Here is a 26,827-nt window from a genome sequence, read left to right on the forward strand (position 1 = left end):
TCATGTCGTTCCAAACCAATAAGACTTTCCTTCATCTTTGGATCACAAATTATTTAATTTTTTAATGAAATCTGAGAGCTTTCTGTCCCTTATAGCAACTGAACCTTTGATGCTTCAAAAAGTTCATAAAGATATCATAAAACAAATCAATATGAATTGAGCAGTTTAGTCCACATTTTCTGAAGAGACTCGATCACTTCATATGATGAACAGATTTAATTTATGTTTTTTTTCACATATAAACATTGATCAACTCACACATCAGTTGAGGTAAATGGAAGCTCAAGCATGTTCGCTCATGTGTTTTTGCGCCTGTTTATGTTCGCTGATCAATGTTTATATGTGAATAAAAGTCTAAATTCAATCTGTTCATCATATAAAGCGATATAGCTAGTCTCTTCAGAAAATTTGGACTAAACCGCTCAATTAATATGGTTTTACAAACTTTTTGAAGCTCAAAGTAGTAGCTGCGTAGAATGTTAATGGAGGCATAGAAAGCTCTCAGATTTTAACAAAAAGATCTTCGAATGAAAGTCTTGCAGGTTTGGAGAGACATGAGGGTGAGTAATTAATAACAGATTGTATCCATTTAACACACTATTCGAATTATTTCAAAGTTTATTTGTAGATATAGCATGGTTCACAATACATATTGTTTAAAAACAGGTTCACAGAAAACATATGATTCAGTGTGCATTTCACCCAGGCAGTATTCTGATATCTGTCAGAGATGAGTGTGCCAAAGTATGTCCATTATTACAGAATTACAACATTATTGCTGTAACAATAATTATTTTTAATGTTCACATTTGAGTATTTTATGCCATATGCTGTTGGTTAGAATGGTAAGCCATCACTGAAGGTGTAGAGTGCTTCTAAAAATAACCCTGGTTGCATAGCAAGAAACCCCTCGGCCCCCGAACAATCAGCTCGCTTCTCGATATACAACCGCGTTCATTGGAGATGTTTGGATTGATCAGGCTAACTTGGTGGAGATGTTGTGTACAAGGATCCTCGGCTCTGTTCAAAGATGTGTTAAGGGGCGCCGGTAACACCGGAGCTCAGGAATAGAGCTGTTTTCCTGTTTACTAATTAATCCCACATGGACTCTGGTTTTACAGCCGGAATTGTTCTTTACAAGCTGGTTTACAAGCTGGTCCTTTAATATGAATGCTAGCTTTTTTTCAGGTGAATCATTCAGGATTTCAATGTGTTTTGCTGCATAGTATGTATCAGTTCAGGAACCAAGCTCAATTTGTAGCAAAATGGTGTTAGCAGTTACATCTGCCATCTTCCAATTCTCCAGTCTATCGTCTAAATGAGGAAAGCCAGCGGAAGCCAGTGTCTCTCTGGGTTTGTTCAGTAGTTATGCTGTAATTTGTAACCTCTCTGCGCAGGTCGATATTTGGCCAGGGCTTCGTCTTATGATGACTCGTATCCCCTGGGTAATGAATTCCGAAACACTTGCTGGCCATGACATTAAGGTAGATCCATCCTGTTGTCTTTAGGCCCGCTTTTTGCCACCTAAACATATTTGAAAGGGGCAATGGAGAGGCGAAGGGGTGTTCTCCAATGCAGCGTCTCAAGCCTTCTCTCTCAGGATGCCTTTCAGTCAATACGATAATGAATAAATAATGAAAGATGTACTACAGCAACTAGAGGCACCTTTCACACATTTGAGACATTTTTAGATTAACGTCGTGTGTCGGAATTTTAGACTTGACTTTGTATCATGGCAGACTTCTTGATATTTATGAAGTGAGACTTGCAGGGCATCAGGTGAAAAGTTAATTGCATCTTGGTGAGTCTTTCTTCACTTTGACAAGTTCCATTATCTGGTGTATAGCTTGAGGTAATGGACATGTAGATCACACATGTGATGAACGGTAAATATATTCTGTGTTTTTTTGTTGTTGATAAAATATGAAAGCTGTGCTCATCGCCACAATGCCAAGTTGTTGTGGCTGGTTGCCAGGGTGTTGCTAAGATGTTTCTAAAGAGGTCTGAATGTTTTTAGCATGTTGCTAATGTTGGGGTTCTGGGTGGTTGCTTACCGCAAGAATCAATAACGTGATAACCAATTCCTTTTTTCTTTCTCCCCACTTTGTCAATGTATTTAAAAATTTGCATTAAAATATTTCACAGTTACTTGAATACAGATCTTTTAACATGAGCATGTTTTTAAGTTCTGAAATACATTTTATTTTGATATATTTTAGGTGCATAAAGTAAAACAAAACTGTCCTGATATCATTACAAATAAAAAAAAAGGCTAATTTAAAGAATGAAATAACAAAAGGAAGTAGTTTGGCATTATTATTAATTTCTTAGGGGAAAATATTTAAATGTAACTTTTTGTCAATATTTAAAAAACCTTTGTCTGCCAAGCTGAAATCATAGTGCGACCCCTCCCCCGCCACAAAAAAAAATTATCCATCTTTTAAAAAATAACAATTCATGACAAAGCAAGGTTAGTTAAAGGGTCTGTGTCTGATTATCACATGTGAAGGGTTCATGACACAATGAATAGCAGTGGCAGATCATTCTAGATTCTTGAAGATGAAAATAAATTTTTCTCTTAGCTCAAAATGAGCAACAATGATTGTCAGTATATTGAAGGCTGTGCTATTCTCTCACAGATGCTGCCGTTTTATGTAGCTGGGCATTTATTTAATGATTTTACCCTAAAGTGTCCCATTTGATTTTAACTGTCCCCAAATTGTTACAACAAAGTCAGAACCTCACAATCCTCCAGAATCTCAGTGTATAGCGTAACAAAGATTTGTCTCCACATAATTAGTTTAAAAGTCAAACATGTTCATTAGAACAGAGCGCTCACATACATTTGGCTATTTAGTGTGCTTTCATTGTATTTTAGTATTAAAGTATCTCTTCTTCTAGGTCCTTTCTCCTTTGTCAAGTGTGAGTAAGGGTTGGCTGGAGAGAAAAGTGAACTCTATTAAGGCTGTCCGGTCTGCCAGAGGTCTCTGGGGACACACAGATCCACAATGTCCTATTATAACCCACATGGGCTGTAGGTCCTCTGCCCTACAAGCCCCTGCCAAGAGCCCAAGGGAGGCTGACGTTGGAATAGGCCAATTACTACTGACATGGTAGTCTTAAAGAGCCAGTGCCTATTCTATAACATCATGTTCATACTTGTCATTACAGAGGACTCAATAACACTCAGGCATTTGAATTGGCATTAGAATGACATTTTGCAGTTGTTGTGAATACGTAGTTTTTGTGTGTGTGTGTGTGTGTGTGTGTGTGTATTATGTGTTATTATTTTTACTCATTATTTGATCAAAATGTTCATATGAACATTTTGTTAAATTTTACTATATAATTTTTTTTAATATTATCACATTAAATGTAATATACACCAGGGGTCACCATTTTTAAATAATTTACATTTTTAAATGTTTTTGAAAGAAGTCTCATGCTCACCAAGGCTGCATTTATTTAATTGAGAATACAGTAACAACAGTAATATTATCGCAATTTATTACATTTTAAAATATCTGTTTTCTGGTTAAATTTATTTTAAAATGTAATTTATTTCTTATGGTTATCAATGTTCAATCTTTTTTTAATCTTAATATTTTATTGGAAACTGAGACGCATTTCTTTTTTTAGGATTCTATGATGAAAGTTCAAAAGAACAGCATTTATTTGAAACATAAATCTTTTGTGACATTAGAAATATCTTGACTGTCGAATCAGTTAAATGCGTCCCTGTTGAATAAAAACATTATTTTTTTCCTTGAAAAAAATGCAATATGGGTAACCTACTGGGTAGAATTTTGTAATAAAATATCCAAAAATCACTTATATTTCCTACAGTTTTGTACTTACAATATCCCAAAAGTTCCCAAAGATTTTTAATTTCAGAAAAATTCCAATTTTAAATAATCCAATTTTAATTTTCGTGGACTTAAATTTCGTCAGACGTGGACAACTGCGTAGTGCGCATACTGTCGATGGTAGTGCGTAACGTCTAGCTGCACGCTGATATGGTTTCGCTCATTTTATTTAACATTATGGACCATGGCAAGCAGACTTCGGGAAAAAGGAGAACTAAAACGAGGATCAATATCAGCGTGGCGTTTTCGAGACGCCGAGAGCTCCATCCGTGACAAACTTCGACTTGACAGAGACGCTGCTCTTACATGTAACATTACTTTATTAGACAGGTGAGTTAATGTAGTTAATGTAGTCAATGTTATTTAGTTCAACGAGATGTTAGAATATATGATCTGTGTGTTATTCTAATGTTTATCTAGCTTACTGCTAGTCTCATAGAATAACATTATAACTTTCAAGACACACAAATGCAGTTGATAGTGCAGACCAAGTGAAACAGCGCTGCGTTTCCTCACAAGTTTTAATTCGTCAAATAAACTGACCTGTGCGAGTAGTAATTCAGCCCATGCGGGTAACGTTAGTTCGGTAGAATTAAATTCCTTTATCCGCGGGAATAATTTGCATATTCATAGAACTGCAAGGCAGGGGGGTCGAGTTACATTCAAGCTATTTTAAAGATACAATATGTATTGTTTTTCGCCGCTAGGGGTCGCTGACCTCTTACAATAACAAAGGCGTAGGTTGATGATGCAAAATTGATAACGCAAAACCTGCGGAATTATAGAACTTGTCGTCAAGCTGATGGATCTAATAATTTTTATGGATGAGTGAACACATTGATGTTTTCATCATGACTGTGGTATGAAGCAGGGCGCGATTGCTAACAAGAGACGCATCAGCGCCACACGTGAGTCCCGCGAACACCTGTTGTGCCGAATTTCGACCCCCTGCCAAATGATTACCCCCCTCGTTGAAGTCAGTACCTGATTGCCTAATCCTAACCCCACCCCTAATCCCAACCCCTCCCCCACAACCAATCCTAAACCTATGCTAGGGGGGTAATAATTTGGCGGGGGTCGAAATTCGGCACAACACCTGTTCGCGGGACTCACGTGTGGCGCTGATGCGTCTCTTGTTAGCAATCGCGCCCTGCTTCATACCACAGTCATGATGAAAACATCAATGTGTTCACTCATCCATAAACATTATTAGATCCATCGGCTTGACGACAAGTTCTATAATTCCGCAGGTTTTGCGTTATCAATTTTGCATCATCAACCTACGCCTTTGTTATTGTAAGAGGTCAGCGACCCCTAGCGGCGAAAAACAATACATATTGTATCTTTAAAATAGCTTGAATGTAACTCGACACCCCAGCCTTGCAGTTCTATGAATATGCAAATTATTCCCGCCTCCACTCACTCACACAATCTCAGAGATCCACTACCAGTTGACGATCACACATTGACCTGGGGTGCGTTTCCCGTACAACTATATAGCTCACTGCTTAACTACCATAGTACGATGCATCGTTGGAGAAATCAACTAGCTCGTCACGACTGTTTCCTGAAACCGTATGTCGCAAAGTATCGTTCAACCACGTTGGTTTATGACGTCTCGCACGTGGTGGACTAATAAATTATTTTAATTAATCTGTTTGAGATCGAATTAGCACTACATTTTGTCATATAAATTACAGACATGGCATCTGAAGACCATTTCTAATTTTTCTCAGTTATTTTGCTTTATTACCAGACTCAATATTTGGCTCGTTCTTACATAGTTGAGCACGTTTGCACATGCGTAGTCTTCAAAAACGGTGTTTTAAATCTCTTGACAAACTAAAAGACGTAAATTACATTTGTATGTATTCTAAATAAATAACACGGGTTGTACTGAATGTCAGCTTGCTTATTTTGCTAAAGATAAGGATTTATTCAGTCTACATCTCATGTAAACTAGGAACTATGCTTCTAACCACAGCTCCAGAGCTGTCGTTGCAACCACACAAGTTTGCGATGCTGTTTGCGAACGTTCGTTGGAACGATGGTTTCGGGAAACACCAAATCGTTGAACTATGCGGATAACGACGGAACTTGCGACCATAGTTGGCTAACGGTGATTTCGGGAAACGCACCCCTGATTGGTTACAAGGTAGTTTGTGACCAGCGATTTCAACCCGCGTTTTAGAGACAGTCTTTGGTCTTTCACTGCAGTTTTAAGGAGAAAATACTCCGCAATGGTGTTGACTTGTGAATTTGCACATGGTTTGTCTTAAAGCATATTAAAAAGCCACATAGACATATAAACAACATTAAAAGCTTGATTTTCACCACAGGGGGACTTAATCACATAAGTCACATTCTGAGATATGCAGTATGTTGTGCAGTAGTCATTCAGCGCTATTCAAGTTTTCCATTCAGAACATAGCGAACATGAATGCATTGGAAATGGCTACTATCAATAGTGATGTCCTTTCTGACCTCTTGTCTGAACAAATTCAGCCCTTTGGGAGAAATCCATCCATTTCCTTTGTTAGCTGAAATTAGAGAGAACATGGTTTCTTGCTGTTCTGCTCTATTTGAATTGAATTTCAGTTTGGTATAATAAAAGGGGGGGAGCTCATTAAAAAGAATACGCATGGAGACGGATGTCACCTCTTTTCATCCAGCGCGAAGCTAGATCTCGCCACGAGCGCTGTTATGCTAATGTAGTCCAAAAAGAAAGGAAGACAGTTAGATAAAATTCAATTAGCCAACAAAACCTGCACAATGAAACAGGAGACTGCTATACATCCTCTCTAAAGAGCAAACTGTCATACTGCCTTGGACTTCATGAAATATGGATGGATGAAGCGTAGAGTAATTTTTAGTATTTGTTCAGGCGGCGACAGAACCTCAGCTAGCTTCAAGGCACATGTCTATTGAATGGCAGACGGCCTTAAAAGCATCCTCTTAATAAATCAAGTGCACTGAAGCATTATGTTTAAGTATGATCCCAATGCAATGTTGTGCTTCTATTTTAAGGAAACAAAATGAGGGAAATGTGAGAGAAATGCATTAGGTTGACAGGACGAGTTTTTGCTAATGTGACTCAAGGCCTCAGTTGGATGATGTGGTCTCCTCTGTGACACCGGGGTCATTCCATCGAGTACTGTCGGCAGTTATCAAAGCAGACAGCCCAGCCATCTTTAATGTCAGCGAGCGCAGTGACGGCATCTCTTTGTGCCCTCACATTTCGGTCTGCACCACCCCTTACCCCATCGCCATTACCCATCCCCATCAACAAACACTGTCTCTTCAGCCTTTGTTCCTTTACAAGCTAATTTATGTGATTTGCTTCAGGTTTTCATCCGCGGTATTTCATGATATATAAGGCTGACAACTTCCGTAAAGATAAAATAACACACTCATTTAGGAAATGTGTTATATCACATCCCAGACAGCAACATGTGTATCAGATGTGGGCCGGATCTTGGCCGACACATGTTGCTGTCAGGGATAGCTTTGTGAATAATAAGTCACCTTTCTTTATATAGCGCTTTATACAAGGGCTGTAAACGATTAATCGTGATTAATCGAATCCAAAATAAAAGTTTGTGTTAACATAATATATGTGTGTGTACTGTGTATAATTATTTTGTATATATAAATACACACACATGCATACATACTGTATATTTAAAAAAAAATTGTTATTTATAAAATAGTTATATTTATATATAATATAAATCATATAAAAATATATATGCAGTATATATGCAGTATATTTATATATATATGCAGTATATGCATATATTATACATTTTGTGTAAACACAAAAGTTTGTTTACATAATATATGTGTGTGTATTTATTATTTTATTTATGATATAATATAAATCATATAAAAATATATATGCAGTATATAAATGCAAATATTTCTCAAATATATACATGCATGTGTGTGTATTTATATATATATACAAAATAATGATACACAATACACACACACATATATTATGTAAACACAAACTTTTATTTTGGATTCGATTAATCGTTTACAGCCCTACAGATTGTTTCAAAGCAGCTTGATATTGATAAACATGATAATGGTGCATGTCGGCTGTTGTTCAGCTGAAGTCAGTTCAGTGTTGATTCAGTTCCAGTGTAAAGATCATCAATTATTAACTTAGTTCATTTTATCTATAAAGCAGTTCTGCAAAAAAAAAAAAGAACAAAAAAGATGTAATCATACAGCTCAGTTCAGTTCTCATACAACAGCTTCACTACAGTCAGATCAATAATATTGTTGAATATTAAGTGTCATGTTTCCCATCTCTTGATTCTTTTTTAAAATGTGCACTTTGTAATAATGTCAAATGAATGTTTTTTCTTGAACGAACATTTAAAACTTGTTTTCATAATCTTTGACGTGCTCTGAAGTACTCTTATTTTTATGTGTTGACATTCTGAAGCACACGTAAAGCACTTGATTTTAATTTGAACTGTAGTGTGTTATTCAATATTCCTTTTAAAGTGATTACACGTTTACTAAATTGTAATTTTATTATTATGAATGTGTAATTACAGTAACACCTTACAATAGTTATAATTTGTTAACATTAGTTAGCTAATGCGAAATAATGATAAGAAATAAACAATTTATTAAACATGTTAATTAAAATGTTAGTTTACTTCACTGTGCATTAACTATTAACGTTTGATCTTAGAATTGTATTAGTTTAGTAAATGCTGATATTTACATATAATAATAAATGTGTAGAAGTATTGTTAGTTCATGTTACCAAATTTGGTTAACTAATCTTAAAAAATTAAAATTTATTGTACAGTGTTACTGTAATTACAAATATATTTAAATACATACAAGTTTCAGTAGAATTGACATTAAAGTATATTTTAGTTTACCATAAATGTCATTACATTTGGCAGTACACAAACCATTTTTCAAAGAAAAAGTGGGTAAAAAAAAAAAAAAAAACTAAAGTAGCTATTTGCATTTAATATACATTTAAACTACATCTTCATTTAATTGCAATTCAAACCGGGGACACACTTAACAGTTCACACTTAAGAATATTCTTTTAAAATATACTATTTCCATAATAAATACTCTTTTTAAAAGAATGCTAAAGTGTAGGCTACTTTTTTCACAAGGGCTGGCTGTTTGAGATTTAAGTTAAACATGGCTGGTGACACGTTTTGCATTTTTTTTAAAGTATCAAGCAATGGAACGTGCAGAAGTAGGAGATATTAAGTAGGAATATCGAACATCTGAATGTTTTAAATGGAATGCAACATTGTCACTTTTCTGTTCTCTCTGTTTAAACGGGGCCTAAAATAGTCCTCAGAACAGAGCTTGAATTAACAGCCCTGCATCACCGCTGATGTCACTGTTATTATGACAGGCATCACAATGGTAATCACTCAATGCAATCGCATTGCACAGATCTTTTGACTAACATTTACCACCAACAGGGGGTGGGCCATATGAGCAAAATCACGATATGAGAAATTTCATGATAACTATATAAATAACAATGAAGTTACTTTTGCTTTAAATAAGGTTTTTATGAAATCAAAATGCTAGATACCATTAAAATTCTTGTCACCATTTTCAATATCACAAAAAAAACGAATACTATATAACTAAAAATATAATAATAATCTCAGGCTTACTGAAAATGAGTAAACCGTGATAAAACAAGAGCAAATAAACTAATTACAAGCATATAGGAAAACAAACTATAATAGAACAAAGAACACAAATGAAAAAGACATATTTGAAAAACTTCAAGCACTAGAAATAAGAAATACAGCACAAATTGTATAAAGTAATCAAATGTATAAAATACACTTTATAGTCTTCACTGTGTAAATTAAATATACAGTTATTCTTATTAAAGTTACAAAAGTGATTCAGTCAAGAGCAGTGAGAGATGTTTGTTGTTTGATTAACATTAATGACACAGCAGGTATTAGGCTGCCGTCACTTTAAGACCAAATACACTGATCCAATATTCTGATTCACATGCATTTTCTTTCTCAACTGTTTATGTTTAGTTAAAGGACCCCTATTATGATATTTTAAAGTTTCCTAATGTTGTTTTGGAGTCTCCTACAACAGGTTTACATGCATCAAAGGTCAAAAAACTGTTTCATTTTCTCATAATATACATTTGCACATCACCACATTTTCAATGATTCTCAAACGACTCGCCAAATGAATCAATCTCTCTAAATCCCTCCTTTCCACGAGCTGAGCTACTCTGATTGGCCAGACGGCTCAGTCTGTTGTGATTGGTTTACCGAAAAAATCCCATTGCCATAACACCTACAGCTCTACATGTCCTGAGGCGTCCTACACCGTAAACTAAACACAGTAACGAACAATGACGTCGATTTTACCATATCAATCCGAGCGCGAGTCCGATGATGAAACACTAGAAGAACTAGGCTACTAGTTATGTCCATAACTAGTATTTTGTCCATCAACCGATTATTTTACTTGTACTAATTTATTTACAGAGTATGTTTCTAATATATTGCGATGAACACGTGGAAACTGTATCAATAACAGTGCATGTACGCAATGTATACATTAGCCGAGCTCTAGCGTGAATGACTGATGTAACATAAACATTGGTAAAACAAATCTTGCTCTATGCTTAATCTTTCCTCAAAGTAGTGAGAACGACAGACAATCTGCATTAATAGACAGAGTTTTATGTAATAGTGGTCCACAGCTGATCAGCAGAAGTATTTCAGTAAGACAGTGATAACATGAGTTAGCCAGTTAGCAGGAGACCTACACAATGTAAAACTTAAAACTAGTATTTTGAACACCGTCTTTCAAGAGCAAAGAGGTTTGCGAATCCTGCATTGAACGCCGATATTTGAGAAGCAGTCGTCAGTAAAATAAAGGTAACAGGAAAAGTTTAGGATTATACTGCTGTAGTATCATGGTAAAGATACATTTTAACCACAGGTTCTTCACATGCTTGTCCTTGGGCAATGAAAATAAATGTCTTTACCGTCACATTGTAGAGCACAGCGTCTCCTCGACATGATGCTGACCATCCACAGGAATCCGCTGTAGTGTTTGAGGTTTAAGTTTCCCTGGTGTCTGTGCGCGCAATAAGTGGACGGACAATATGCTAATGTTTCTTCTTGACGTCACAATGAAAAGGCTTATGACTCGTTTGAAAAACAATTCATTTCATTGACTCAGAGTCAGAGTCGACTCTTACTTCTGAAAGACAATAACTTTATATACGGTGCACTTTCAGATTTAAAACTTTGCAGGATGTTTTCATTCACTTAGAGCTATGTTACACATTACATGAAAGGTCATTTTCAAAAATCCATAATAGGGGCCCTTTAAGACATAAATGACTGTGTTTACAAGGATACTTGCAAAGACGGACATTTTGAAACATAAGTATGTGTATAACCGTTCAAGGCCAATTAGGTGGCAAAAATTACAGTACAGGTGGCAGTACAATTTATAAACTGCGATGCTTAAAAATGCCTGCAAAAGATAAGCTTTTGTGAGCACGTCACGCGAACGTAACTAAGCTCGTTTCTGTCACTGAATTAAAAAAAGGCAATTGTGACTTTTTATCTCACAATTCTGACAATTTTTCTCGCAAGTCAGAATTGTATGATTGTGTGAAAACTGAAAAGTCAGTTAATTTTATAACATTAAAGTCTATTTCTGAATTTTTATCTCAGATTTAAGATATATATAAACTCGATGTAAACTCGAAACTGTGAGAAAAAAGTCAGAATTGAGAGATAAAAAGTCACAATCATCTATTCAATTGTTTTATTCCACGGCAGAAACAAGCTTCCATATGTAACCGCGATAGAGACAATGGTCTAAAATCTCTACCGGTTGGCACATTTCTACCGGTTAATAGTGTCTATATCATATCGCCCTCCCCTACCAAGAACAAAGATAACGATGCTGATGCTGAGGACAAAAAAATTGAGTAAAAAAGAGTTGGACATTTTTTAACAAACAATTAGAAAGAAGTAACACATTTAAATAAATGTGAATTTTTGAAGGAGAAACAATGGAATTGTGTCTTGTATAACATACAGTATTTTGTATTATTATTATTATATTATTATGAAAAGGCACTTTCCACAAATATAGGTTAAAATTGGTGTCCCATTATATAAATAAAGGCACAAAACACATGCTTTTAATTGTATCAAAATATCCCATTTAACCCTGACAAAGATAAACCTTTTTTTTCTTCAAATTCTGGTCCCAAACTTGCTGGTCTCTACTGAGAAAAAGCTTAATTTTGGTTACATTCGCACACGTGTTACTTGCAACCAACCAATTCACGAATATGTGTATATTTTTTTTATTTACGTGATGTTAATGTGATGCTTATTGCTAGAAAATAATCACAAATCATGGTTTCAAACCATTTAGTCACATCCAAAATGGCAGGGTTGCCAAAATAGCAAATATATACACTCTAAAAAATGCTGGGTTGTTTCAGCCCAATTTTGGGTAAAATATGGACAAACCCAGCCATTGGGTTACATTTTTCAATTACAGTTTTAACCCAACGTTTGGGTTTGTCCATATTTTACCCAAAATTGGGTTGGAACAACCCAGCATTTTTTAGAGTGTATATATTGAATAAAATTAACATTTTAAATCATAATAAATATTGTATATTAAACAATTTGCAATCATATAATTAAAATGCATTTGTACTCATTTCACATAAAGTGACGATAAAAAAAAAAAACAGTCATCCCAACATTCTCCTATGTATTTACTTCTTCTTACTCTATAATGTATTAGTCGAGAGTCAGACAAGATTTTGACAATCATGTACAGATAATGCATATAGTAGCAGAGACTAAATTTAGATGTCTTGGTTAAACATCGTCAATTAAGATGCAAAACAATTTCAACAGCTCTTGTCAGCTTCTCCAGATCTCATTTCAATCTCAGGGAAGACTAAAATACAAGCTAATCTCACACAGTCTGGCAGAGTAATTACAGTCAATTTATACTAATCACAATTATCATCAGGCTTTTCATCATCAAGACAAAACGATGGCACTGTTACCAATCCACTTTCTATCTTATGAGTTAATAATACAATTAATACAATTAACAATACGCAGCCCATAGGTTCTGTTTGACCTTGGATGAAGGATGTGGCGTTTGAACACGGCCGCTAAAATTAGCACACTTGCTTGGCCAAGGCTTCAATTAAGGAGAGCAGAGACTATTCCATGACGGCACTTTCTGTGTCTGTCTGAGAGGAAGAAAGAGAAAAATACAGGAAACGGATACAGTCGCAGAGAAACAGACAGATCTCCGTTACCTCAGGCAGTCCATCTCCTCAGTGTTTTCTGATAAATATTTGCATGCCTCCAGGACCAGCGTTCACGACAGTAAATCTTATAATGATTTTTTTTACCTGCAGTAGATAAGAAAAGTGAAGAAAAGTGCAAATGTTTTCTTCCAAAACTTTTGCAATGATACATTTACTTCAAGTATTTCTGAGTGCTTTAAGTATATTTCACCCACACTAATTGACAAATAGCTATTATTTAATGGCTTTAATGCGGCGCATACATAGGCAGAAGCTGGTGTCCAGTGGATGCAAGGATGCTGATTTTCACTCTCCTCTGGCTTTTTGTGTTATGAAGCTCCACAGCACAAGCATGTGTGATGATGTTATTTACTGTATAGCATCAGGACTGCTGTTACTCTCTTCCTCCTGAAAGACACTGTTTGTTAAACTAAAAGTAATGTAAGTATAATAATGACCCATGACACGTCTTCTTTTCCTGATTAACAAACGTGATACCTTCCCCTTGGCCCAGTTCCAAATACTGACAACCTTATCTAGAGATCATCAATTAACAGAGTGCGGTCCAGATCCAGACCCAAGATTTGTTATACTGCAATTTATCTTAAATTAATATAATTTTAAGCAGCATAATAAAATGTATAATTTTTTTCAGTAATGTGAAGCTTCTTTGTCAGGGTATAATGATCTAACAGAATCCAAATTAGTAACTATTTTAATTGTATCAAACTTAGTAAACTTTATACTTCCCACTAAAGTCGTAATTATGAGAACATTGCATTCAAGTGCTTTGTTGTCGGAAAGAACAGGAATAATGGAGGACACCCGTCACAAGATGAGAATGAAGACGAAGGTACAAAAAAATCCAATACGAAGTGATTTTAATACAATAAAATCAGGAACTGACAGAAAGTGTAACAGAGCGTGCATGAAACAAAGGTTAACACACACAACACGCAAACATCGACTGACATCTGAGGGTGCACAGGAAAGAACTTGAATACATGATGGTATTGAACTGAATGATGAGGAGGGTGATGATGATTAGGGTCCATGGTTACTGATAAGTGGCAGGAAAATTAAACAAAGGAACGCATGTGATGAATGAAAACTAACTGAAAGTCCAGTAAAGTGAAACTAAAGATGAATAAGTCCAGATAATCGTGACAGAACGCCCCGTCCAAGTAGGCACGACCTCGCGTCGTATTAGCGGAGGGATTTCTAAATTTTTATTCTAAATATTTCTAAATATGTACAACTTTAACGACAAGACAGGGCGATGAAGCTGTTAAGGAAAAATCTAATAAAGAATACCAGTCACAACAGCAATCGTTCTCACCTCCGCCGTGTTTAAAGTTTGTGGCCTACCCATCTCGGGAAATTGGGTATCAAATTTGTTCCAGAGCATCCCAGTGGTAAATACGACTTGAGAGGACGTTCATGTCCAATTTTTACTTGGAAACTCATATTTAGGATAATTCTGATTGCACGTGAAGGCAGCATTACACCAAGTGCAAATAGCCCGCCGTGTTGGCAGAGGCCATTTACAGGTACTCGGCCCATCATTGTCTGATTGAGCAAGACAACATTATAAAAGAAATCACACGGCTGCCCTTGTATACCCCCGTATTTAGGTGGCACCTACTGTTGCGGAGTGAGCTGAATTTTTATTCAGCCCATCTGAACAGACAAAACGCATACGAAAATCAAACCGAATTTGTGTTGGTGTGAGGAGGATTTCAGATTGCATGGGCATCTGCGCTTTGTAATGAGGTTTCTCTCAATCCTGTTCTAAATGTTCCAGCACGTTGACAGCAGATGTGAGAAAGCTGGTGCAGACAGCTGTGAAGAGAAATAAAAATAAACATGCTGAACAGAGATGCCATCAAAGATTATTCAACGTCAGTCAACTTCATTCTTTGAGTTCTCAACTCAAAGCTCCATTCAGCCAAACGATGAAGCCATAAACATGAAAGCCTCTTTTATCAGGCTGCACTCAATAAGTCCATTGCTGGTGATATATATATGCCAACGGGCCTTAAAAAGCCTTCTACATTAGCCCATAGGAATATTCACTCTTTTGATTTCATTGTACTTTAGTGGTTGTTTGTTCAGGATTAGAATACCAAGATCATTCTCCTCTAATGGTTCTCTATGGAGAGAGCCTGTTATTCATTGTATGTGGCTGGAGATTTTGAAGCCCTTTTCTTACTTTATGAGTGCTGATGATAGTACAAAAGCTTACTTTTCTCAGTAGACTGAAGACGAAGACTACAGTGATAAATAGTGTATTGATGAGTTTATTGATGATTTGTTGTTTACTAGGTAAAAAAAGTCAATTAAGAAACAGCAAAGTCTTAATTGGCCCATGTATACACAAATCTGCATTGGCCGTTAAAGCTTTTAGAACAAAGACACAGTTCATGGTTTCGATATAGTTGTCAATCAATGACTTTTCAGATTAGTAGTCTATGCTCAAAGCCGAATAGTTATTGTTGCATTAATTCTACATGTGTGCAGGAAGTCTATAATTAAAGTGCTAATATTGTACTTAAATGTTGAAATAAACCCTCAGCTTCTTTACGGCTAACAATAGACTAATTAGCCTTTCTCTCTTGTGCTCTGTAATATCATATAGGGGTGTTGTACGTGTGGACGTCAGCCTGCAGGATGTGGATATTGATCAGTGCTCTGCAGATGGATGGTTTGCAGGAACACACAGGTGCAACCTCACCACAATGGAGGTGAGTCCATCTTCAAGCTCTTGCTTCAGTGACACAATTCCAAAGATTTTGCTTATTTGAAACATTCCAGGTGACCAGTCCAACCTTTTAGAGGCTTGACAATATGAGTATATGATATGATATTAAATAAATATTTCATGTCACAGTCCTTTTGAAAAAAAGTCCACTTGATTGTAATAAATGTGCACTTGATGTGTGCTTCAAATCTTTAAAGTACAATATAGACAATATAATATTAATGACATAAAAGGCCACTTAAGCTTAAAGAGAGTACACTTTCATGACTTTTTCTTAACACAAAGTGCACTTTGTAAAACGGTTTTACTTTAAAGTACATTTTACATTGTGTTTTAAATTTTTTTTTAAAGAAGCAACTTTAACGTTCAAGAAGTACTACATAAGAAGACTAACATAAAGCACATGTACTGTAAAAGTAATAATTTTAACTGTAGTGTGTTATTTGATATTCACTATTTTAAATGTAATAAATTGCACCATTATCATTATATCAACCCGATCACACTAAATGCGTCTCTATAGCACGCAGTGTGTTTATCGTGTAATCTATATGCGGAAATTTTTACGTGCATAGGATATGGGTTGGTTAGGGTAGGTTTAGTAGTGGTGTGGGGTGTGTGTGTATTATACGTTTGGGTAGAATTAGTGATGTGGGTTGCGTGTGCATTAGACGCAATGAAGTGCATATCAAATGCACGTGAAAACTAAGTATCATATGCACGTAAAAACTAATTTCCGCATAGAAATTGCACGATAAACACACTGCGTGCTATAGAGACGCATTTACGTGAGAACAGGCCTGTGTATATATATACTTATTTTTTCAAAGACAATAGAAGTAATTATGAAATTACATGTGAAGATGTTCTTAAGCCTTTTAATATTTTTTTATATTTTATTATATTTTATATTATATTATAATTTATATTATATTATATTATATTATTAAAACATATGATTGCAAGTACTGTACAAGTAGTCCACACAACTTCCAAATCTTCGTATATGATAAAAGATAGCTTATAACAGACAACTCAAAAGAGTAAAACAATAATAATGGTGTGTCAATGCAATTAATGCTAAAAGCCGTTGGTTCTCTCATGTCGCTGTTAATAATCTCCTAAAACAGGGATGTCAATCCTGCTCCTGGAGGGCCACTGTCCTGCAGAGTTTATCTCCAAACTCAATTAAACACACCTGAACCAGCTAATCAAGATCTTTCTATGTATACTAGAAACTTCCAGGCAGGTGTGTTGAGGCAAGTTGGAGCTAAACTCTGCAGGACAGTGGCCCTCTAGAAGCAGGATTGGACATCCCTGTCCTAAAACATTCAGACTTGTTACTTTTAGGCATTATTTGCAGTGTTTCAAAACTTTGGATAAATGATGTTAGAATATTTCTTTTTGGATGAACTATTCCTTTAATATATCTGGTTTGCTGCAGAACAAAACAATTTGAACTCACCAGGACCTCTTACGGCAGTCAAAAAATCACATCATTGCACAGCGGCATGCCATCTCAAATTCTGGTTTCAGCCCTTGATTCATGGTGTTCATCCTGCTGTTATTTTGAATAACAAAAGACATTTTTTATATATATATTTGACCTTCTGGATCAACAGTGAATGATTTAGCTGTGTCTTAATCCTGTTAACCTGATGCTTGGAGGATTGCAGTTATAAAGAGAATAGATTTTTAAGGTCTGGCTCCTTCATAATGGATGTGATGTAATAGATTGCACAGGGTGCACTGAATAATTGAGAATGCTCTTTGTGTGCTCGGCCTCCTGATGGACACTGCACAGTGTGCGCGTGCGAGACACAGTCGAGCGTACCGCACATAGCGACACGGCATCTTCACTTTATGCAATTGAATTGTGACCTCTGTCACAATAGCTTCCATCTTCCCCTCGTAGCACAGGTCTGGTGACGGTGATGCGGACTATAAATAGAGCTCAAAACTGCATTTCAATCAGGACTTTTGTTGTAATGTGATATAGCTGCTTTGTATCAGAGGGCCCAATGTATGCAAGAAAGCTGTAATACGTTCTCATTGTCTCGGATGTCTGACGCTGAAACTACAGCCCACATGCCAGTGATCCTGTTTACGCCAAACCAGAGATTTCCTACTTCATCAGACCAAGAATATCATTAGCAAAGACTTCCGGAATGTGTAATCCGATACTGCATATGCATTTAGGCATTGTGGTTGAAGGTCTGGTTTTGCATGCTAAAACATCCTGTAAGACAAGCATCACTATTTTTATGGCTAATTATAGCCTTGGTGAACTGAACAAACTCTAACCTTCAGTATTAAGCTTTGATGTGTAGTGTTTGTGCTCCTCAGATTATAATAACATAAATTAAATCATGTAGCTAATTAAGGATATCTAGGCTATTACTCTTCTAAGAAATCAGATTTGTTTGTCTGGTTGATGATGAAATGGGTGGAAACATCCCATAAACATATTTGAAAATATAGAGACCTGATGGTTGCCTCTTTTGACTTGAGCCAGTCAGAAACCACCCAGAGACCTCCAAGGAAAGACTCCGAACATCTCAGCATCCACCTTAGCAACCATACAGAACACCCAAGCAATCACATAGCATTGCTAAAAATACATCAGAACACCTAGCCCTAGCAACCATCACTGCAACTGCATAGCAATGCACTAACAACCACTTAGAACATCCTAGCAACCACATAACAAAACTCTGGAAACCTCACAGAACCCCTTGGCAACCATCTAATATGGCCCCCCAAAAAACACTCAGAACTCAATGTTTACATGTTACAATTATCAGACATTTCACTTTGACTTTGGTGTTGATATAGCATCATATTTTACTGTGTGAGCTACAGGAATGTAACGATTTGGCAATCTTTCTGAATATCCTATCAACGACCAAACTTAAGAACTACAGAAATATTAGTCACAACACAAAATTTTGACGACACTATATATAGATATTGGTTCCATTAAATGAATGCAGTTATTTAGAGTAATTTATAATCTTTTACATATCTTAGATTGGTCACAGGTTAGTCTTAAATCCATACGTTTTTTTCTTTCTTTCTTCTTGATATCTCTAAAGTCGTCTGGTCTCTCATAATTTCAAACAACCTCTTCAATTTTTCCACTTCAAGGATTTGTCAGGACCTCACTGAAAAACCTGCCTCGGCTTTCTGAAATAAAACATGAAGATAAAACAATAAGTTCACACAGACTTCCCGTTATGCTTCTATTTACTCTTCCATTTGTCCTCTAGTTGGTAGACTCAATCGCGTGGAGTAAAGTGAATGGGCACCAGTATACTGTATCCAGTGTGGACAGCGTCAGTGATTATAATGGGTTCTATTTTCTTTTGATGCAACGCTCGCATTCGGTTCGAGTTTCAAACCACCCTTTCCACTATCTTCGACATTCACATACGATTATCGCATTTCGGCCCCTATAGCGGCAGTCACACAGAACTTTCAAATTGGTCGTGAAACAACCGCTACTCTACGCTTATTCAAAATGAATACTTCCAGTCTCTCGATTGCCGTTTGTCGGAGATAGTGGAAAGGCGGCTTCAGCCAGTAAGCGACTGAACGATAGTGGGCGGGACCTTTGATGATGTAAAACTATTGGTTGATGTCTTGCTCTGGAGGAAGGAATATGCAATTATATTTGCCTTTGTGACGTCACAACTCCAATATCCAAACAAACTGTTTTTTGAGCTTGATTTAAATAAATGTGACGTTAAATATATATGTATAAATAAATAAATGTTTATAATGAGGAGGACGTTTTAAAAGGATTTTTTTTTATGGTACAAAGACCTCTTATATGTCAAAAGATCAAGGCAAATTTAATTTCTCATGTCATGACCCCTCTTAACAGTTGTTAAAAAAGAAAAAAAGGACAAACAGACATCTTCTTTGAAAAATCTTGTGGCATTTTTGTTTTTTTCTGTGCTGTACACTCAACCAGACAAGAGTAAACAGCATATCCGTACAGTCATAGAATAAGGACAAAATTAAACAAGACAGACAAATATCCGGCAGGGTATAAATAGTCTGTCGAAAAGCAGAAAGTGCTCAACAAACATGCATGACTGAAACACACGTTTTCTATTTGGAGATTGGTGAAATAGCCATGCTATTTTCAGGGGCACTTTGAATTGATCATTTCCTGGTGAGTCACACACCTGCTGGTTTTGCATTGATCATACGCTGCTGTTATTGCTACTTTAAGGCACTGAACTTAACAGATGAGCCTGCACGTTTGAACCCCCTCTGAAGTTTGATATTTAGAAATACATCCACCAGTGGAGTAATTACTTTTTCTTCCATTTATGTCTCTCTGTAGGTTATGTTAAAGAAAAAAAGATTTAGTGTGAAATGAAATATCCGTTGAGCTCTTTTTTGTGTGTGCTCACTGTATGACAGGGATGTATGGTTTCGATAGGCTGCGGTACTAATGAGGAAACGAGGCACAGAGAAGCTCAGAGGAAGTGCCATTAAAGAGAGCCATCGTTTATAACCTTGTGTCTCTGCAGGCCTGATATTCTTTACTAACCTCACAGTATATACTTTTATGAGGAAACTACTCTCCCTTATACAATTCTGCTCTAAAAGTAGAAGCACAGATTAAGTTTGCAAATGTATAAAGGACACATGTGGGAAGAAAATCGTCTCGGTTACGTACTCGGGGAACGGAGACGTTACGTCAGTGACGACGAATGGGGTTTCGCTTAGAAAGCCTATCAACTTCGAGAATTTAGAAACGAGCCAATGGCAAAGAAATGCCATGTGTCTGTGGAATTTGCATAGCGTAACTTCACCCTACCTCATGGGTATATAAGGAAGTACTCTGGCAACATGCAGATATGTTTCTTCGCTGAGGAGCCGAGACTGAACTCAGGCGTTTCCAGCGGTACAGCAGAACGAGGGTTACATATGTAACCAAGATGTTCTCTTTTGTTGTCACTACGAGTTACGTCAGTGATGACGAATGGGGTTCCCAGTCTAATCACGCCACCTCAGCTGTCTTCCGGTGCCCTGCGTATGTCTGATCTCCCTGTCGTGAGACTAGCACGGACGAAGGACTCCTACTAAAGACACATGCTCAGAGAGGCTTACAGTGGAAATACACATGTGGGGGTCTCCCAGAGGGGGAACCATGCACATGGCGGAACCTAGCCAATTGCGAAAGCTGCCGGCGGCATAACTCTGGCATTGACGTCAACAGTGCTGGAGGAACTCTGGGCTTCTCGGGGAGGCTCACCCGAGGAAAATATCGCACATATCCAGTCCGTGGAGTGGAATGGCGAGCAAGCGAAGACACCTGAGCGGGTCCTAGTACCGGCTGGTTGAAGCGAGTACATTAGAGGACTGGCTCTGGCTCCACTCGGAGATTGTAGAATCTCGCGAACAATGCTTGGTGTCGCCCAGCCTGCAGCTCTGCAGATGTCTGTTAGCGAGGCGCCAAGTGCTAGAGCCCAAGAGGAAGCCACACTCCGGGTGGAGTGGGCCTTCACACCATGGGGGCATGGTCATCCTTGCTGCTGGTATGCCAAAGCAATGTTGTCCACTATTCAGTGAGACAACCTTTGCTTGGAGAGAGCCTTTCCCTGCAGCTTCCCACCATAACAGACAAAGAGCTGGTCTGAGGTCCTGAAACACTGCGTTCTGTCTACGTAAGCACGGAGGGCGCGTACTGGATCTGCCTCCTCCAGGGGCAGCACTTGCAGGTTCACCACCTGGTCTCGAAAGGGAGTGGTGGGAACCTTGGCCACATATCCAGGCCAGGGTCTCAGGATCACGTGAGAATAGGCCGGCCCGAGTTCCAGGCACGCTTCGTCAAGGGAAAATGCCTGCAAGTCCCCTACCCTCTTAATGGAGGCCAATGCAACCAGGAGCGCTGTCTTAATTGACAGGAACTTAAGCTCCACTGATTGCAGAGGCTCAAAGGGAGCACTCTGCAGGGCAGTTAAAACCACTGAGAGGTCCCAAGAGGGAACGAGAGGAGGGCGAGGAAGATTCAGCCTCTTCGCTCCTCTCAGGAACCTGATGACCAGGGGCCTCATGTATCAACACAGCGTACGCACAAAAACGTTGCGTACGCCAGCTTTCACTCTCACGGTCGGATGTACTAACAGTGAAATTAACGCGAGAATGTGCGTTCCTCCACGCCAATTTCATGTCTGGCGTACGTACATTTCTCATTGTTTTTGTCCGTTGGCGACTCTTACAGGCAATGAAGTGAAGTTGCAAACATTACACAATGAATTGTTCTACAAGTCAGTGATGCGCGGGTTGATCCAAAATGAGCGGGTGCCTGCGGTCACCCGCGGTTACGAGTCATCCAAAAATATTTTTAATGATATTCGGGTCGCGGTCGGTCGGGTCGTTTGAAATAAAGATGCCAATTAAACCTTTGTAATTTATATAGATGGGCCTACTAGACACTGTTGTCTATGAAATACATAGGCCTAGACTTTATTGTCTGAATAACTGGTGCGAAGATGACGCACAAGCTCAGTCTGCAGGCAGAGATGAAAGTGTGAAATCCTTATTTACCTTTTGAATGTTGAGCGCGTTATTAACTTTTGAATAAAAGCTGACACGGGACAAAATGCCCGATTTCCCAACACGTTGAACTGAGCAATGCCATTGTGCCATTTTAATAGGCTACTTTAAACGCATATAGCTCAGTAATGTCAGTTTTATGTATTTTCTGAGGGGGCGGGATTTTTGTTGGGAAAGTCGGGGGAGAGACGCACACTTCGGTTAGACTGCACTGGATAAACACATGCAGCATCTTAATTGTTAAGAAAATTAAACAAAATAAATGAATAAATCAAGCCTTTATTACATAACACTAGGCTATATCATACATGCATTCAGAAAAATGTGCACCCCTAGTTCCTTGTCTATGGCCCAATGACGCTACGATGAGCATTTACTTGCTAGGCCTACTTTAAAAAAGGGAGCGGGTCGGGTACAATATTTTCTTTCTTTTTTTTTTGCGGTCCGAGTTGCGGGCGGGTTAGTTGAAAACGTCGGTTTATACAATGACCCGCGCATCACTGCTACATATCGCTCCACCACCTGTGGGAAGCATTGCTATTAATTTGCAATTTATAAAACAATTGACATATATTGTCACACAAGCCTTATGGGAATATTTTATCAATTATGCAATTAAGTAGCCTAAGAACATATAAAAGCATGCAAATAGATACAACCCTTAATCTATGGCAATGGAAGCTTTGGCCTTATTAGAGGACATTGCTAATGGCAGAATCCGAAGAGAACGAGTTTTTAGGGACCACAATGATTTTCTGGCCATTTACAGTGCGACTTTCAGATCCCACCGCATTGACGGCATCAGCCAAACTCTCCCACTCATATTTTTTCCTTTTGTTATTAATTCCGGAGGACGAAGTTCCAAATAAAATATTTTTTCTCGTTTCTACCTCCGATAGTAGCACCTCCAATTCACTTTCTGTAAAGTTTCGTTTCTTGCCGTTTGCTTTAGCCATTTTCTTACTGCTTTCTTTTGCCAAAGTGGACTCATTACCATATTTAAATTTATTTAATTAAGGGAGGAGACTGGGTGGGGCGTTGTGCTCGTGCATGTGCACTCAATTTTACGTTAATTGGGATGTACAAAGAGAATATGCGTGGGATCCTTCGTACGCAGAGATTCATACATCTGGGTTTTTTTGTGCGTACGCAGATTTACAGCTTTGTCCGTACGAAATGTTTTAGTATGAATTCAACGCAAGTCTTTGTACATGAGGCCCCAGGTCGTGTTTTCCCACAGACTTACCTTAGACTGCGTTGTGATGTGCGGAGATAGTGGCAACATACACCTTCAGGGTGGAGGGAGACAGCCTTCGCTCTAACCCTTCTTGCAGGAAGGAAAGCATGACACTGATCGGGCAATTTCTGGGGTCTTCTCTGCGAGAATAGCTCCAGTTGACGAAGAGGTTCTACTTCAACACGTAGGCATGTCTCGTGGATGATGCTCTAGAGGAAGTGATGGTAGCCACCAATTAATTCACCAATTAAATCTGACAACAACTGTCTCATAAATTTAGTTTCTAAACGTTCGAATCATGACAGAGAAAACGTAATTTTTCTGGCTGGATCAAGCTAATGCGCATGACTGTTGACCTATCATAGCCTCTTTAATATCTCTGCTAACCTGCCATTTTTTTGTCAGCTAGTGAAAACTGAAATCCATGTCTGTGGCACAAACGGAGAGAATGACTTGCATGCCAAAGATTAATACTTTGTTTTAGGTTGTTGTTCAAATCACTGTGAGAAATATTGTGATGATTACCAAGCAAGCACTTTTGATTGTTTTCCTTTCTGATTTCCCTTTGTTGTTTCTTTTCCACTTGTGTCCATAGATAGAGTAATAATTTCACAAGTTGCCTTGGCATGTTCCGACTGTCGCAGTGTTCATAAAGTATCATGCCAGCTCCTGGTTCATTCATGATAAACTGATCTCCTCTTTCAATATGCTGTCATAATGTCTCTATTTATAGACTGTGTAAATTAATAGGATGCTGATATGAAAGAATTACTGACAGTGGCATAGCGTATACAGCTTCATTTATAAAGCACCCATGAGGGAATGCTTGCAATAGACACAGAGCCATAAGCGGAAAGACTCATTAATCACATTGATTTGGTCATGGCAAAACTACTGCCGCAACACTCAATATATGACAATCAATTCTATCACGATGTGTGGCACCAGGCCAGCAATACCATTCAATAGCTGTGCTAATTTTTTTGGTGACTGCTTGGAGCAGTTTCCTCTTGTGTAAATGAATTAGTCTGATCGTGAGCTGTAAGTAGATTTGGTTTGATGTGATTTTATGTGGCCGCAGTCCAAAAATTAATAGTAAAAAAAAAAAGTGCCAGTTACAAATTGTATATGCTAATAGTTACCAAAAATCCTCAAACAAGTGATGTATTACTGTACATTTTACAATGCTTGACCAAAAAAAAGTCACTGCTTATCTTTAAATAGGCAAATACGTAAGAGTTTACAAAGCGATTTGTATCATTATTGCTGTGAGTATTATGTTCTTATGGCAAGTTCTTCTAACCCTAATTGATGGAGTGTGTACTGTAGCTTTTGATTTCTTAAACAGCCATGTAGGAAGACACATCGTGGCCAAATTCCAGGATGACAATGTCAAGTTTCATCAGGCTCAAATTGTGAAAGAATGGATGGGAGGGAGCATGAAGAATTGACCTTTCACAAAGACCCGCCCCCTTTAGTTACTGTTGCTATGTCCGACAAGCTACGCCGCTCTCACACCACACCATGTTCTCACCCAGTGAAAAATACATCGTGGAGCAGAGAGCACACTGACAACGCGCTCTCAGACAGGGCAGACCAGGTTACTTTTGATATTAAACAAAGTCTCACCTTTCAAATTTGGTCATTTTTTAAAAGAAATTTTAACAAAAAATACCGTTTTGTGGCTCTTTCATGTGTCTCACAGATCGCTGTAGAGCCTCAGTTAAAGCTGTTCGTGAACTGATCATCTCTTCCTTCTAGTTAATTTATAGCATCAAATAAACATGAATGAACGTAAGAAGCAATGTTGTTTTAACCACAGTTTTTCAAGTTCAAATCCTCCCATGTTAATCTACTAACTCTCCTGACTGCTTTGTCGGACAAAATGGCGGATGGCGAAGTATGATTGGTCAGATCACCTGTCAATCAAGCTCCCTGGACAATCGAGTTCTGGACTCTTGCATTGTCCATACAAGATCTTGACCTAAAATTGATGCACCTCTTTAATGGAGATTAATGTTTTAAGGTTATTTCCATTAGGGTTAGAAGAACTGTTGCCAAACATATAACATGAAACATAATCACTGCAAAAATCATCCAATAATAGACTTTTAAGCATGCCATATTTAAATCCAAACAGCGATTAAAAAATATATAATTATAATAATTTGAAATGGAAAATTGCAATATTTCTTGTAACTGATTTATCTGTGCACATCTTTTGTTTGTTCTTTATCCATATGCCCTTGTAATCTTTCAAAATAAATTATAAAATCTAAATAACTCTTGCATGAGGGCGGAACTACCTGTCACTTACATGAGATCACAGTAATAGCAAACACAACCATCTAATGGTCCAATCAATTCCCAATGGACGAAATCAAGTCCCACCCTACTTTTTTATGGTTTTAGAAGCCATTTTACTCGGATATAGATCACAACAGGGAAGAAAAGACTATTGCAACTTCCGGTTTCATGTCGACTTTAACAAAAGTTTTTGGAAGTGTAAGTCTTTTTGAATAAGACATCTTTATTTTTCCCCCACTCTTTCTTGCAAAACAGCTCCAGATCAATCGAATTATTGGGGGAATTTCTTCTTGTCAATTCATTATTATTTTGTATTATTTTTGGTAGTTGGTTTTAGATTTTATTCAGGTCTGGGCTCTTACTCCGCAATTCAAAAAAGTTCTTCTTGTTCTTGTTCTTTTTCTTTTAAAGCAGTTTCTTTATTGACTTGAATGGCTTAAAAAATAAAATCCTACTGAGAATGTGATGTCAATATAGAACTGATAAAAAGCAATAGAAATCAGACGTACTGTGTTTCAGTTTATTTGGAAGAGCATGTGCTAAAGCTTATGGTGACGATCAGTGGAAACACGAGCGAGCGTCAGTCCCTGTGCAGCCCGACACAGGCACACACTGCTCACACGGAGAGCATGAGTTTTGAGCGTGACTGATCACTCGGCTGGCACACAATCCACTTTTACCCATCCGTGGGACGCACTCCCACACTACTTGCTGCATTTGCTGCCAAA

At 37.6% G+C, this 26,827-nt stretch overlaps 1 protein-coding gene across 2 annotated transcripts in view; it reads left to right on the forward strand.

Annotated features, from left to right (window-relative positions):
• Nucleotides 1-26,827, forward strand: part of gpr158a (G protein-coupled receptor 158a) — a 108,898-nt gene that overhangs the window by 1,502 nt on the left and 80,569 nt on the right. For both annotated transcript variants that reach the window (XM_079601955.1, XM_079601956.1), the window contains exon 2: nt 15,857-15,962. In XM_079601955.1, the coding sequence (XP_079458081.1) occupies nt 15,857-15,962 (106 nt within the window). The remainder of the gene's footprint in view (nt 1-15,856; nt 15,963-26,827) is intronic.

Source organism: Phoxinus phoxinus (genome assembly GCF_949152265.1).
Source record: "Phoxinus phoxinus genome assembly, chromosome: 24".
Lineage (NCBI taxonomy): Eukaryota > Metazoa > Chordata > Actinopteri > Cypriniformes > Leuciscidae > Phoxinus > Phoxinus phoxinus.